The sequence below is a fragment of the Desmodus rotundus genome, chromosome 5 (genome assembly GCF_022682495.2).
Source record: "Desmodus rotundus isolate HL8 chromosome 5, HLdesRot8A.1, whole genome shotgun sequence".
Taxonomy (NCBI): Eukaryota; Metazoa; Chordata; class Mammalia; order Chiroptera; family Phyllostomidae; genus Desmodus; species Desmodus rotundus.
The window spans coordinates 9,944,958-9,960,625 of NC_071391.1; the positions used below are offsets into that span (position 1 = coordinate 9,944,958).

At 42.2% G+C, this 15,668-nt stretch overlaps 1 protein-coding gene across 14 annotated transcripts in view; it reads right to left on the reverse strand.

Moving 5' to 3' along the window:
- Nucleotides 1-4,377: 4,377 nt before the first annotated feature.
- CTNND1 (catenin delta 1) overlaps nt 4,378-15,668 on the reverse strand; it is a 47,824-nt gene continuing 36,533 nt past the window's right edge. For 9 of the 14 annotated variants that reach the window (XM_045185684.3, XM_045185683.2, XM_024577781.4 and 6 more), the window contains 8 exons: nt 15,461-15,611; nt 14,274-14,466; nt 13,811-13,925; nt 13,170-13,257; nt 8,292-8,354; nt 7,315-7,418; nt 6,826-6,912; nt 4,378-6,545 (listed from right to left, as the gene is read on the reverse strand). In XM_045185684.3, coding sequence (XP_045041619.1) covers nt 6,534-6,545; nt 6,826-6,912; nt 7,315-7,418; nt 8,292-8,354; nt 13,170-13,257; nt 13,811-13,925; nt 14,274-14,466; nt 15,461-15,611 — 813 coding nt within the window. In that variant the 3' untranslated portion in view covers nt 4,378-6,533. The remainder of the gene's footprint in view (nt 6,546-6,825; nt 6,913-7,314; nt 7,419-8,291; nt 8,355-13,169; nt 13,258-13,810; nt 13,926-14,273; nt 14,467-15,460; nt 15,612-15,668) is intronic. The other 5 variants (XM_071221405.1, XM_045185680.3, XM_053925867.2 and 2 more) reach the window with 3 other exon arrangements.

The window sequence follows — 15,668 nt, forward strand, 5'->3', positions numbered from 1 at the left end:
TTTCAATCACTCTTTCATAAGATGAAATGTTTCTATAAAGAGAAAGTTCCCCTCACCTACCAGGATACTCAGAGAGCCATAGTCTTTCTACACCACTGTACTTTCCGTATTATCCCATCTGACCTGTCTGTCTTCTCATCTCCTCCAGTTGGTAGAATCCTAGTTATCATTTCAAACCAATCTATGTATCACCTCTCGGTAAAGGCTTGCCCTCTCTCCCAGTAGAGTTCACCCCTCTTCTAATGCTGGAAATGTATCATTAAAATAAATGTTATCTTATTAACTCATAAGTTGAATGCCTCCATCCCTGGGAATGGAGCCCCTCAAAGACAAAAGACAGGAATGGTCTTTCGCCCCAGCATCTGTATAAAGTAGTTATCAAACAAAGATTTACAGGATGAATGAAATATTCATGGAGCCAGGATTTCACTTTAGGAAAGTCAGTATCCCTTAAGTGGCATTATGTAGGATGCAAGTTACACAGCAACTGGCAATGAGGTAACCATCAGTAGAGTAAGAGTTACCAGAATTCCAGACATTTCTACAGGAAGTAATGGTGGAGTCAGAGCTGAGTTACCAAGTGTCCACAGTCAGATGTTAACCAGACCAAGACAGGAGAGCCTGGGGCTTGACTTCTCACAAGTGCAGAGAAGACATGATGAGTATCGGGCTAAGCCAGGGTCCTTCCCAGGAACTCCATCAGTAACAAGTCAGAGCAGGTTGCAGCCTTCAACGGGCTGGCTAGAACTCAAAGTCAGCTGCATCCCACTTCCTGTCTCTGCGCTCACATCAGCCTGGCAGGCAGAGCAATCCCTACCTTCAAATGAAATCGGAGGGAAAAAAGCCTAAATCCTCCAGTGTTGAGGGAAGGGAAGGGGGCGCGATGCTTAAGCATCTCCTACCAAGGCACAGAGCTTTAAGCTTATTTCCAAATCCTCTGAGGAGGTGGACAGCCTGACCCACCCAGAGAGAGGCAGGCGGAGGAGAGGTCTGTTCATCCTAACCATGGGATCACTGGCTAGACATTGCACCCTAGAAGAGAAGTCTCTCCTGAGGAAGTGGGATGTTGGGTCCCACGCTAGCCACAAAGATGGCCCAGAAGCAGGAATATGCCAGGGTATAAATAAAATTGAGGCAGACTGACAGTAGTAGATAACCAAGCAGTCATGAGGAAATTAAGGTAGATCATTATATGCACTAGAAAGATGTCTGTGACATATTTTTATGGGGGGAAAAAAAACAAGTTGCAGAGCATAAATTCCATTAGAAATAAGCCTATGTTGTATAGGCCCATATAGAAAGGAATCTGGAAGGACCGGCTACAAATGAGTAGTCGTTATCCCTGAGGGGTAACATAAAAGGAGGAACTTTAATTCTATAATCTGCCTTATTATTTTAAATTGTATGTGGAGGTGGGGCTACGGTGTGCACACTGTCTTGCCAGAGGTGGTGAGGGGCTCTGCCAGCACTGGGCACCACGCATCAATGGCAGATACCATGAACTTACACACTCAGCACCTGCTATGCTCTGTGCTTGGTGCTTTGTCCTATCTCAGAGGTGGAGAACTCCGTAAGGACAAGTCCCCACCCTGTACTGGTCCCATTTCACCCAAACATGGGTTCCTGTGGCAACAGATCTGTTGGAATCAGGGTGAGCCAGAGTAAGGGACAGAAATGGAAAGAGTGTTCTCAGGTCAGTCCTGCCAGTCGTCCAGGATCACTACCCTGAGCAAGCTGGGTATTTCTGCTCCGTAGGAGGACTGGCTTCCTTCTATCAGTCACAGTGTGGAAGGTGGCCCTCTGTCAGCTATGCTCACCACTCTCAGAGGAAAAAGCTTCTGAGCAGCGACACAGAAAACCAGCATGAGTGACTCTTGAAAGGCCGTTGAGCAGTACAGGTTTGGAGTGGCAACTCTCTCTAGAGCGGCAGAGATATAGTGGAAGAGAAATGAAGAGGAAAGCAAAGAAGGAGGGATCAAGGGGCAAGCCATGGGTAGGAGAGGAGACAGGGCAGTCAGGCCCTGTAGGGAGAAACTGAGCTATTGCCCATTTTGTCCAATTGATAAAAGTGGTCCTTAGTTTTATACTACAGGGAAGATGAGTTAAAAGGAGATTGAATCCATGCCCCCAGACTAAGATCCAAATATTATAGGAAGATCAGAAGAAAAAATTAACGTATCATCTGAAAATAAAAAAGATCAAAGCAAATCCTGTTTGCTGCCACTTACATCTCCTTGCACTGGGAAGCCAGGCAGTCTTTTTTTTTTTTTTTTTTTTCAAGGTTTTATTTATTTTTAGAGAGAGGATAAGAGGAGAGAGGGACAGAAACATCAATGTGTGGTTGCTTCTCACACGCCCTGTACTGGGGACCTGGCTGGCAACCCAGGCATGTGCCCTGACTGGGAACTGAACTACCGACTCTGGTTCACAGCCCATGCTCAATCCACTGAGCCACACCAGTCTTAAAAAAAAAAAAAATTCTTAAATCAGATAGTTATCTAGTTTCATGCCATCAGCATTCCAGGAAACAAATTTCCAGTCCTTCTCTTAGTCCTCTTTTTCCCTATCTCCTTTCTCCTCTTGAATATTGATGTAATCCCAGGGTTCAAAACTGAACTCTTCACTCTTCTCATGCTAACACTCCCTGTGCCAGCTCAGATATCCCCAGAGCTTGAAGCAGGACCTGAGGTTGACCGCCAAATTTCTATCTAGAATTCAGCCCTCTCTGAATTCTAGAGCCCCACATCCTACTGCTCTTTGGATACTTCCATCCACTACAATGTCTCCTAGTTACCACCAACTCTGTATTGTAACTAAACTTTTCTTCTCCAACTCTTTACTACTGTCTCCTACCTCAACCAGTGACTGATACCCCCAGACACCTGGAAATCATTCGCAACTCTTAACTTTTCCCCATGCCCTCATCCTATGTTGTGCCAGTTTCACCTGTAATGGGTCAGAAGCAGTCACAGAAATTAAAAATACAGGACTTAGAATCAAACAAACCTGGTCAAAATCTGACCTTTGTCAATGAGTGTAACCTAATGCAAGTCACTTAACTGCTCTAAGATTTCACTGGATAATCAGAGCTGTAATAAATATTAAATAGGACTGATACATGTGAAGCCTTTGGCACAAAGCTTGGCCCCAAAATATTTGCTATTATCATATGTTCATGTCATTCTCTTCCCTACAAGGTTGATGTCTCACACATAGTAAGAGCTAAACATTAGCTACTACCATCACTCCTAAATAGGCCTGAAATTGATACTTTTATCTCTACACCATGACCCAGTCTAAGCCACCATCACACACGCCTAAAATCTTGCAACTTCCAACTGTTCATCTCGTCCTTTCCCTTCCACACTACTCTCTACAGCTTGTGATCTGTTCACCTCGCTGAGTAACCTTTGCCCTCAGCGTAGTTTACCTCAAGTTCCAGGAGCAAGGACCTGTGCACACTACATTTCCACCACCAGTAAAGCACCTAGCACATTGCAAGGTACTTGGTAAATACATGTAGCTTCTTACTCATTTTTTTCATTCACTTAAATCCCTTCCTATCCCCAACTCACAAGATACACATCAGTCTATTCAACAAAATTGAGACATGACCATCACAGAAGCAGCTATATATTTTTAATCTAAAGATTGGGCATACAGAAACATTTTACATAAATTCCCAAGTCTTTTTATTATAGAGCAGGAAATACGGGCCCCAGAAAAAATAAGTCTCTCTCCATAGGTCTTAATCCTTGATCTCTGCAGTGGAGACAATCCCCGGTGATTCAGCCAGTATTTACTACCCACTCATATAGTTGGTAGGACACAAAGAAAACTACAGCCCTGCCCTGTCTTCTAAAGGGCTGCAGACAGCCTGAGAAGCAACACTATGGCTCAGTTTTTAGCACTTCTGTACATGAGCCTTTTAATTCTACATTTTCATATTTATGAGAAAGGCAGTGGAACTGGTAGCTTCTCATCTTCTACCCATAAATGTTACGTTCAAGAGGGCCTTGCACTGCAATGGACTTCATTCAACGTTAGTTTTGTTAATATTGCAAAAGAATTCCAATGACTAGGGAAGTCATTAATTCTTTATACTTCACTTTCCTAAGTTAGCCTAAGTTTCCCGTGCTCTACTTGGTCACATTTAATTTTTAAGAATCTTCAGAGGAAAAACGTTTCATATATAATTTAAAACAATGTTGCCTGACAAAGTTGGGATTGAGTTTAAAATAAATCCATCCTGGTACAGCCCCCTTCTTGGTGCTCTGGAGAGAAAAAGAACACCAATACGTGAGAAAACAACCATGATGAAAAGGAGGGAATAGACAGATATAGCTTGAAGTGAAGAAATGACACAGACCCCCCACATACACACTTTAAAAACTTTATTTATATAAAAAACTCATTTGTTTTTAAAAGCATTAACAAGAGAGAAAGGAAAACAGAAAAGGTATGGAGCAGAAGACATGCCCCTTAGTAGTGTTCAGTGGGAAGGTACAATTTTTGGTTCTCTGGAATTGAATGTTTAGTGTTTCTATAAATGGAAGGAAAAAAAAAAAAAGACAGTTAAAGGTCCCCAAAAGCCCATGGCTGTTCTATCAACCACGCCCCACCAAGAAAAAGAGCACCAGCAAAAGAGCAGAGAGGACAAGAGAAACAAGAGTGGGGACAGGTCCAGACAGGGCAGCTTCCCTTGTGCAGTATGCTCTTAGGGTCAGGGAGGAAAAGGCTCCTTTTTGCCAGAAAATGAGTGAAAAGAAATGGGCAGGTGGAAAAGGGTAAATAAGGGATTTTAACGCATAGGAGAAGGGGAAAGGGCCAGTGGGTTGGGCACTTTTCTCCTACTCCACAGGCTCCATATATTAGATAAGGGAAGGGGTGAGAGGAGAAGGATGATTTCCAGTTTGCACTATACAGAACTTTTAGATTAAGGGATGGAGTCCAAGGCAAGTAAGGAAAGGGATTAAAAAAAAAAATCAACCAGCAAAACAGCTGAGTCCTCTAGCCCAACCAGCTAATATACACTAAACTGAAAGGAGGTATTTGGGGATGGGGAGCAGGCATGACTTCCCTACAACCCCTTCAGAGATGACGGTCCACTCTGGGTAACTAAGGATCATACCACTCACTCCTCCCACCAACCTCATTTAAGAGTCATCAGAATAGGATTTTTGCAAAATCCCAACTATATATTGTTGAGCAAAAACTTGCTATGGCTGAAATTAGAGGCTACACCAATTCCAAATGGAGAATCTGAGGGTCCCTAAGTCACCTCTCCTCTTCTTTGCTGTTTAGGGCCAATAGTTGGTAAGAATCAACAGAATATAATTTGCAAAATCATGAAAAATGAGAATGCAGAGGCAAAGGAAGGCACATGGAAGGGAAGGAGGAGATGCACCCCAGGCCAAAGGCACAAAGGAGAGGCAAAGCCAGGGGTGACCCCCACCTTTTAGGGTAAAGGGGGCAGAAGTATGTACACCAAGTCCTTTTTAGTCAGCCAACCAATCCAGGGAGTAGGCAGGAAGGACAGGGCTATAAGGGTGACAAAAGGAGAAATAGGGGAGGGGGGAAGCCAGCTTTGAAGCTTCCTGCCAGTTTCAGACTGATTCGTATATATTCCTACTAGCTCCTCCTAGAGGTTCCTTCTCCTCCCCAGAAAACAATCTTTCTGCTCTGTCTCACCCAAATAGTCTTCCTTGATACACTCTCCTCTTTTTACAGCCTCTTGCAAATGGCCAAGCCAAGTTAGCAGACACTATCACAGGATGGGAGGGGAGGGTTAAGGATGGCCTCGGTAAGGAGCAGCTGCAGCCCCTCAGGGCTGGCATGAGGCTTGGAAAAGAGATGGAGTCTGTAAGTCCATGATGGTCCCTGCCCTGGAGATGAGGAGAACCAAGTTTCTTAACCTCGGTTCTAAGAGACCTTCACTTACTCAAGGGCCCTTGCCAGATGGTGTATGCCAATGTCGCCAGCCTTCTTTGCTTCAAAAATAGTCATTAGGAATAAGGGAAGAGCACATACTTCCCATTATCCAAAAACAAAACAAAACAGAAATAAAAACAAAACAAAACAAAAGTCCCATCAGGAAAAAAAGTCTTGATTAAGAATCATCGGTTTATCAGATTGCTGTATGATGCATATATAGCATATGACTTCCAATTCTTCCCATGGCTTCCAGTGAGGACTCCCATTCTCTCTCCCTCCCTCCGCATGGGCCAAGAGTTCCAGGGAGAGCTGGCAGAAAGAGCTAATCTGCAGCAGTTTCTCAAGATGTGCATATAACAGAGTCAGGGTTCTTGGGAACAACTGGAGAGGATCTGGACTGGGGAGAAGGGACAATTAAACTTCATTGGAAGAAGTTAGGAGTCGATGGAAAGAAGGCAGCCACTTAGGGCTATAAGGGGAGGAGGCAGCCTGGCAGTTGGCACAATAGTCCAGCGAAGAAAGGGGAAAATCATCAGTCCATTTGACCACCAAATAAAAGTACATATATTATACGCCCAGATGTAGCGAAGATAGTGGTGCTAAATCTTCTGCTGTAAGGAAAAAAGAGAGAGATGTTACTAGGGTTGGGAATAAGGAGAACCAAAAGACAGCTGAATAAATCTGGAGAGAGGAAGGTAGCACATAATGGAGAATCAGACCACCAAGCAGATGTCCCAGCCTCAAGAGGTAATAATCACAGAGCAGCACCCCAAGCACCAGGTGGCTGAGACTAGTGTCTCTAGCCTGATCGGATCAGCATGATTGGCAAACTGCTGTCACACAGGGGCCTCCTTGCTCAGTGATGATCTTGGGGGTGGCTGGAGGACATACCATGGGGGAGTAAGACACTTGGTCCCCCTCCTCATGCAAAACCAACATATCCAACTCTTCCTGTAGAGATTCCTGTCCCTCGTCCTGCTGTGAACACATGCAATTTGTTAATATGAGAGTAAGGAAAAGAACTTTGTGAGTGTGTGGCAGATCTAGAGAAAATGCCCAAATCTATACACTCAACCAAAACAAAGTATTAGTAAGGGCAAGATTTTCAAGAAAACACAGGCAGGCACAGGAAGAGAGTAATGTATTAGATCAATTAGCGTTAGGTCAGCAACACATTTACAGTCTTCCTTCCCCCATCTCAACCATTGCAGCATAATGGCCCAAGAAATCCCACAAGGAGTCAAAACTCCTACTTTTCCCGAAAGCCCCTACCAGAAGAGGATGTTGCCTTTGACTAGGTACTTTTTTCCTATTTCACAAAATATGCAGGCTTCAAAATAGAATCAGCCATGGAAGGACAGGAGTATATAGAGAATTTACCATCAGGGGTGTTCCCTTCATTGGCTCCATTTCGCCTAGATCCCCTGATCGATCCAGTGTTCTACTGTGATCCCCTCTCTCATTCATTGTGGAATAGCTGTTATCTAAAGAAAAGAACAAAAACGTGATATTCCCCTCTGGTGTATACTATATATTAAGCAGATGAGTGTGAATTAGGTAGTTCTGTTTCAAAAACAACTTTGCCAAATGCTCCAGAAAGGCATTTAAGCTCTGGTGGCCCCTGACTTAAAAAAGAGCACCTGAATCTAATTGGGATGACAATATATATGAAATACGCAGAGAACGACATACAGAGTGGAGCAAAGGCAGGCTTACAGTTGTTTGTATGGAAAATAATACAAGAATAAACTGTTTCATGTACTTACAACTGTAAATGTACTTTTGTCCCACCCTGTATGTTAATAAAGCTAAATGGAAGAGGTCTGTCTATAAAAGACATTAGCATTAAAACAAGAGAGGGAGAGGTGTGCTCTAAGAGTTAGCAAGGACCTAACAAAAGACAGGACTTCAGTTAAGCCTTTGGAGATAATAATTTAGAAAAGCAAATGACAATGACATTCCAAAAGAGGCATTACATTACATGAGCAAAATCAAAAAAGTCTAGAGTGACGAAACAGAATAGCAAATTAGACCTGGTGGGCTGAAACAGTAGATGGAGAGGAGCCTATTGTCAGCCTATGAAAGGTTGTGAGTAGCAGCTTAGGGACACAAACTTGGTTCTGTAGTAGTGGGGCAGGCATACGAACACTTTTTTTAAAAAAAACCTTTGAGCAAGTGGAAATGTGGAAGTCGGTGCATCAAGTTTTACTACATGTCCTCACGCCTTTCTAAATGGAAATGTCCAGTCAATGCTCTGCCAGAGGCGCAAAGGGTGAGGGTCTAGAAAACACTGCAGAACTCGATAGTTCTCGTCATCCCCATGAAACAGTATCCTTAGGCAGGAATTAATCACCTACCTAATGACCTGGAGTTTGATCCCATATTGCTCATCTGAATTTCCTCCCGATCGGGTTTCTTATCTATAGGAAGACAGAAAGCTTTCCAAGTAAAAACCAAACTCTTCAAAATGTATATTCATCATAAAAATTGCTCTCTAGTTTGTCCTCCCTCCCTCTCATCAAATTTTTACTGAGCACCCAGAACATGCCAGGCACTAGACAAAGTCCTCATGGGACCTAAGGAGAGCTCTTCCCAACAGACTCCTAACATAAGAAATCTTTTTCTCTAAGCCAGCAATTTTCAAATTATTTGGTTTCAGGACCCCTTTGCAGTCTTAAAAATTATGATGATCCAAAGAACTTGCATTGGCATGGGTTATATGTATTACTATTTACTGTACTGAGAACTTTAAAATATTTATTTCACTTAAAAATAACAATACACTTATTCCATGTTAACAAAAATAACAATTTTTTAAAAAAAGGATTGTTTTACATTTTTGCACATCTCTTTAAAGTTTGGCTTAATAGAAGTCGAATTCTCGTATCTGCTTCTGCATTCAATCTGTTATGATGTTATTTTGGTTGAAGTATATGAAGAAAATCCAGCCTCACGCAGACAAGAAGATGGAAAAGGGAGCATAAGAGTAGTCTTTTCAGATAATTTTAGATATTCCTTTTTTTCCGGAGATTTTATTTATTTATTTTTAGAGAGGAGAAGGGAGGGAGAAAGAGAGGAAAAGAAACATAAATGTGTGAGAGAAACATCAATTGCTTGCCTCTAGCATGCCCCCAGTCGGGGCCTGGTCAGAAACCCAGGCATGTGGCCTGACCAGGAATCAAACTGGCAATCCTTTGATTCACAGGCTGGTGCTCAACCCACTGAGCCATAGAGGCCAGGCCTAGATATTCTTTAATAGTATATTAATAATCAACAAGTTGAGTTTCTTTAAAGTTAACAGCAACGTGGAGTCTGATTCCAAACTAACAATCTCTTCATACTCTGTTAAACTAAAATCCATTGTTCTGTCTTACACTTGAATGGATTAATTACCCATTCATGACTTTGAAACATTTATTGGTCACCTGGAAAATACTAGTTCAGTTATGCAGATCTTCTAAATGTTAGTATCAAAAAATCACATTCACTGATATCACCACCATTGATTTCATTAAAAAGTCCTTCAGGTATTAGGATGTTACCAGGCTCAGTGTGGCAGATACAAGTTTTCCGAAATTATAATTGTCACTTGAAAATTCAGACAAGTAATGACAGTTCCTTTTCCTCAAATTGACAAGCTCATTGCATTCATTTTTGAGAAAATGTCTGCCAAATACCTATGTATGAATAACCATAGAGTGTCTGTCAATCATTTTTTAAATTATATTGTATAGATTATGCTATTACAGTGTCCTTATTTTTCCTCCTTTTCCCCCTCCACCCAACATACCCTATACCTTCAGGCAATCTCTCCACCACTGATTATGTCCATGGGTTATGTGTGTAAATTCTTTGGCTTCTTTTCTTACACTGTACTTTACATCCACATGGCTGTTCTGTAACTACATATTTGTACTTCTTAATCCCCTCACCTCTTCACCCTTCCCCCATGTCCCCTATTCCATCTGGCAACCATCAATTTTATTAAATAAGTCCTTTTAACATTTCATATAATAATTGGTGATGAACTCCTTTAGTTTTTTCTTGCCTGGGAAGCTCTTTACCTGCCCTTCGATTCTAAATGATAGCTTTGCTGGGTACAGCAGTCTTGGCTGTAGGTCTGTGCTTTTCATGACTTTGAATATTTCTTGCCAATCCCTTCTAGTCTGCAAAGTTTCTTTTGAGAAATTGGCTGACTATCTTATGGGAACTCCCTTGTAGTTAACTAACTTCTTTTTCTTTTGCTGTTTTTAAGAATTTCTCTTTATCTTTAACCTTTGACATTTTAATTATGATGTGTCTTGGAGTGGGCCTCTTTGCATCCAACTTGTTTGGGACTATCTATGCTTCCTGCACTTGCATGACTATTTCCTTCAGCATATTAGGGAAGTTTTCATTTATTTTTAGAGAAGGGAAGGGAGGAAGAGAGGGAGAGAAACATCGATGTGCAATAAATGCACTGGCAGGATGCCTCTCACACGCCCCCAAATGGGGACCTGGCCAGCAACCCAGACATGTGTCCTGACTGGAAATTGAACTGGCAACCTTTCAGTTTACTGGCCAGCACTCAATCCACTGAGCCACACTAGCGAAGGCAGGAAGGTTTCTTTCATTATTTTTTTCAAATAGATTTCCAATTTCTTGTTCTTTCTCTTCTCCTTCTGGTACCCCTATGATGTGAATGTTGGACCACTTGAAGTTGTCCCAAAGGCTGCTTATACTATCCTATTTTCTTCTTGTTCCGATTGGTTGTCTTCTCCTTCCTTATGTTCCAAATCATTGATTTGATTCTTTGCTTCATCCACTCTACTGTTGTTTCCCTGTAAATTGTGCTTTATTTCAATCAGCATATCCTTCACTTCTGACTGGATCTTTTCTATGTTGTTGAGGTCCTCACTAAGTTCCTTGAGCATCCTTATAACCAGTGTTTTGAACTCTACATCTGTTAGATTGCTTATCTCCATTTCGTTTAGCTCTCTTTCTGGAGTTTTGATTTATTCTTTCATTTGGGCCATGTTTCTTTGTTTTCTCTTTTTGGCAGCCCCCCTGTGTTTGTTTCTATGTATTAGGTAGAGCTGCTCTGACTCCATGTCTTGGTAGTATGGCCTAATGTAGTAGGTGTCCTGTAGGGTCCAGTGGCACAGCCTACCCTATCACCCAAGCTGGGTACTCGAGGTGTGCCCTCGAGTGTGGGCTGAGTACACCCTCCTCTTGTAGTTGAGCCTTGGTTCCTGTCAACAGATCAATGGGAGGGATCTATCCAGGCAAGTCAGCTGCAAGAACTGGCTATGACCACTGACCACCACCCTCAGCCCTCCGTGGAATATCAGCTGTGCAGGGGCAAGGTGGTGGTACTCTGACATAGTCTGGAGCTTCTCACAGGGTGCACAGACTCTGGGGTTTCCTGGAGGGTGCAGGGAAAGGTCAGCCTCCATCTGTGCTTTGCCCAGGGGCCACCCTGTCTGAGCTATACATCAATCTAAGAAGGCTGCTACTTGTGCTGGGCTTGGAGATACCCAGGCAAAGCCAAGTTGTGAATCTATGGTGTTTGCTACTACTGCTGGGCCTGGGGCTCACTGAGGCCAGCTGTTGCTTGTTTGAGAGGATTTACAAGATTGTGAAGCATAAGCCAAGACCAGTCACTTATGGAAAAGCAGCTTGGGTGGGTATATAATTTGGGCGGGGTGGAATTTCAGGGGATCTCCAGGGCTGGGAAAATAGTGTTAGCCAGGTTGATTGAATCTCAGATTTGGCACAAGCTTGCCAGCTCTGTGGGGGGAGGGACAATGGCCTCTAGTAGCCTTGATGCCAGACACTTCTGATTACCCCTGTATGCCACTGGGGCCTTTGAAGCTGCTACCCCGGTGCTGGAGCTAAGGAGTGAATCTGAGTAGGTGAGCCCATGTGCGGGTTCTTGCTTGGGGCTCCAGAAGTTTCTTCCATCTACTTAATCCCTGCCAGATTTTGCAGCCAGAAGTTGTGGGGACTTACCTTCCTGGCACGGGAACCCTGGGCTAGGGGGGCTTGTGTGGGGTTGGGACTCCTTGCTCCCGAGATACCCTTCCCAAATTTTTATCCACCACACGTGAATGTGGGACCAGCCCATTCCACATCTGCGCTCCTGCTACCAGTCTGGATGGCTAGGTTTTCTTTAATTCCATAGTGTCAGATTTCCATTCAACTCAGTTTCTTATAGTTCTGAGTGATAGTTGTTCTATACCTTTGTTGTAATTTTCATGTGGTTGGGGGAGGAGGCGAGCCATGTCTGCCTATGCCACCATCTTGACCAGATGTCTGTCAGTCTTTTTTTTTTTTAAGTGAAAATGGTGTTCCACAAAAAGAGTGACTAATCCAATTAGTAACACAAGTGGTTTTCCTCAAGACAACCATTGTCATGCCTTAGTATGCAACAGAGTGCTTTATGAGTACTTCCTATTTCATCACCACAGGATATTAAAAAGATGTGTGCTCAAAGGTAGAAACAATAAAATTAACAATTTTCACAGCTCCATCAATCACATCCTGAAGTGAAACTGCTTTTTTTTTTTTTTTAACTCTGAGACATGGCAGTGAAGGCTACAATGACTAGACTGGTTTGGTGCCATTGCCCTGGGTTATGCTCAGCCCCCCAGCACTAACAACACTGCAGTTTTTACACCATCTACATGTCAACAGACTTGGGGATCCCTGGACATCTGAAGAACTCTGATTGAAGCAAAAGCCAAGTGTCATTAAGAATATAAGGGTTATGCCCTGGCCAGGTGGCTCGGTTGCTTGGAGCGCTGTCCCATGCACCAAAAGGTTGCAGGTTCAATCCCCAGTCAGGGCACATTCCTAGGATGAAGATATATATATCTATGGTTTATATTTTTATATTTACATACATATTATATATATATATAAAATCATGTTGTAAACCTTATATTTATACAATGTTATATGTCAATTACATCTCAAATAGAGCAAATAGAGAGACCAGGGTTCACTTTCCAGTCATTTTCAGTCCACTGGCAAAGACAGGAAGTCACACCTGGGCTACCTGCCTGTTTTGTGTTATTTTTTAATGTGCAGGTCTACCAGCTTCTGCACTACAATCCTGAAGTACCGTATTACGACCCTCTACCAAGGAGTAGCTTACTTGAAAATAATTATATATCCTATTTCCTATATAGTAAACACACTAAAGAATAGCAGAGGTGGAACAAAAGCTGGGAGCGTGCTCCCGGATACCGTACCTGACTTCTGGTTCCGGTCAATGAGAGGAAGAGTGCTATCATCATATGAGTGACTGCTCTGGCTTCGAGAAGCACTGTTTAGATTCACCTGGAGGCAAACGTAAAATGCAACAATGTCAAAGTCCTGAATTTACCCACATCTTATTCCCCAATGGGCAAAGATCTTTGGGTCCCTATTCCCAAATACAACTCTTATAAAAAGTAACTCATAAGGGTTAAGTAAATACCTATACAGTGAAACAAACTAGGATATCATGGCTTTTACTTGTGTTCCTGAATAGAAGATTACGAAGGTACCAATCACTCGTACTATCAGAAGGAGCCAGTCTCAGAAAACAGCAAAGTCCCTCAAAAGGGCTGTTGCAGATTTGGGGAAAGTCAAAAAGGCCTCCATACTTCAGTGCTACCAGTGTGTACAGTACACTGTGACAGAGGAAGACCGGAGCTGTTTGGCCAGCAAATGAACTGTCAGCACCATTCACTCTGAGGGAGGAATAAACCAAATGATTTCCTTAACTACCAGAGACTTGGGTCAAAAGTAGAGTTTAATGTGAAATAGAAGAAACCAAACACAGAAGCATTACCTGAGACCAAGAAAAAAAAAAAAAAGATAAATGTCTCAGTCCCAAGAGCTTTCCTACCTGAAAGTCTGATTTCTTCCATCCTTCTTTTTCCAATGGCTTCCGCAGTTCCTTATATCCCCAGATTGTCTGTAATACAAGTGCTGCTGCTCGAACTTCTTTTTCTGAGCGGTTCCTTTTGAAGAAAGTAACACCACATGGAATTTGGATGTAAGAGCAGGGACGAAGCTGAGAACCTATTCTTTCTAACATAATGTAACATGAACATAAATGCTAAAAGGGGTAAGATCACATATTCACCAAGACCTGTATTCTGTCCCAAACGGTGATGCACAAAATGTTTGATGGAAAAGTCTATTATCAATTTACAAATCAACATTAAGACAGAAAACAGAGTAATGCCTCTTCACATTTTACAAGTAACTAACGGAAAATAACCTTAGAAGCAAAATAGGAAAGCTCCTTCCTAGCAACTTCTCTCTACTTAAATTCTTCCTGTTGTAATTTTAAGTGTTAAGCTCACCCTGATTTGTTGATCAACACCAGCTTCTCAATACCCTGTGTCTCTCGAAGCTTTTTGGCAGCCTCCAAGTTGTCAGCAATAACCTCGTTGATGGTGTTCAAAATAGAGACCACAGTGTCCTCAGAGAAATTCTGGGAAGAGCTCTGTTGCCCGCCTGGCAGATTCTTTACCAAGTTAGGAATAGCGTGTTTACCTATAGCAGTAAGACAAAGGAATGTGTGCTGGGAGAACAAGCTGGGTCAAGTTATGAAGAGCCTAACACTGTTCTTATTGCACTGACCACGTGAAGTACAGGTACTAACCATATGAATCCACTTCCTTCTCTATTATCATAATAAAAGAGAAAAGGACTTGCAAACAGCCATGAATTTATTGGCCTTATTATTTCTTCATTTATTCTTTCCTTTTTCAGTCACATTGAAATAATGTAAATAATTACATGAAAAATGCTACACAGGTCCTGGGTGGTGTAGCTCAATGGGTTGAGCACCAACCAGCCTATGAACTGAAAGGCCAGTAGTTTGATTCCTGGTCAGGGCACATGCCTGGGCTGTCAGTTTGGTCCCCAGTTAGGTATGTAGGAGAAGCAACTGATCAATGTTTCTCTCCCTCTCTTAGTCCTTCCCTCCCATCTCTCTAAAAGTAAATAAATAAAATCTTTAAAAATAAAAATAATAATAGCTATTATAATTCTATTTTTGAAGAGTCATCACTTCCTGTCTTTCCAAGAACGATTAAATGACAGTTGACCCTGAACAACATGGGTTTAAACTGTGCAGATTCACTTACACACAGATTTTTTTTCAATAAGTGCTGTAGATGTATTTTCTCTTCCTTACGATTTCCTTTTCTCTAGCTTTCTTTATTGTGAGAATATAGTATGTAATACATATATAACATACAAAATATGTTAATCAACTGTGTTATTACTAAGGCTTCTAGTCAAAAATAGGCTATTTAGTAGTTAAGTTTTTAGGGAGTCAAAAGATATATGTGGCTTCATATGGGAGTGAGCACCCCATGATGTTCAAGTTCAACTGTATAAGCCTCTCCAACTCTCGCATTCACAAACTGTGGAGGGCTAGGATCCTTCCTCTCAATCATTTCAATAAATAAATTATTTAGCACCTGCTGGATTAAAGCACTATACTAAACGCTGAGGTAATGGCTAACATCCTACTCCTCACCGATTAACTCTTTGTTGCGAGCATCCACAGCTAGGTTTCTCAGTGCTCCAGATGCAGCTTTCACTACCCTCTCGTGTTCATTGGTGAGGAGGTCAGCAATGGCAGAAAGAGCTTTCTCTTGACGCAGAGCACAACGGATGTATCGACCATACTAGAAGTAGCACATGGAAGTGGAACAGATTACAAATGGCAGCAAACTAGATAGCTA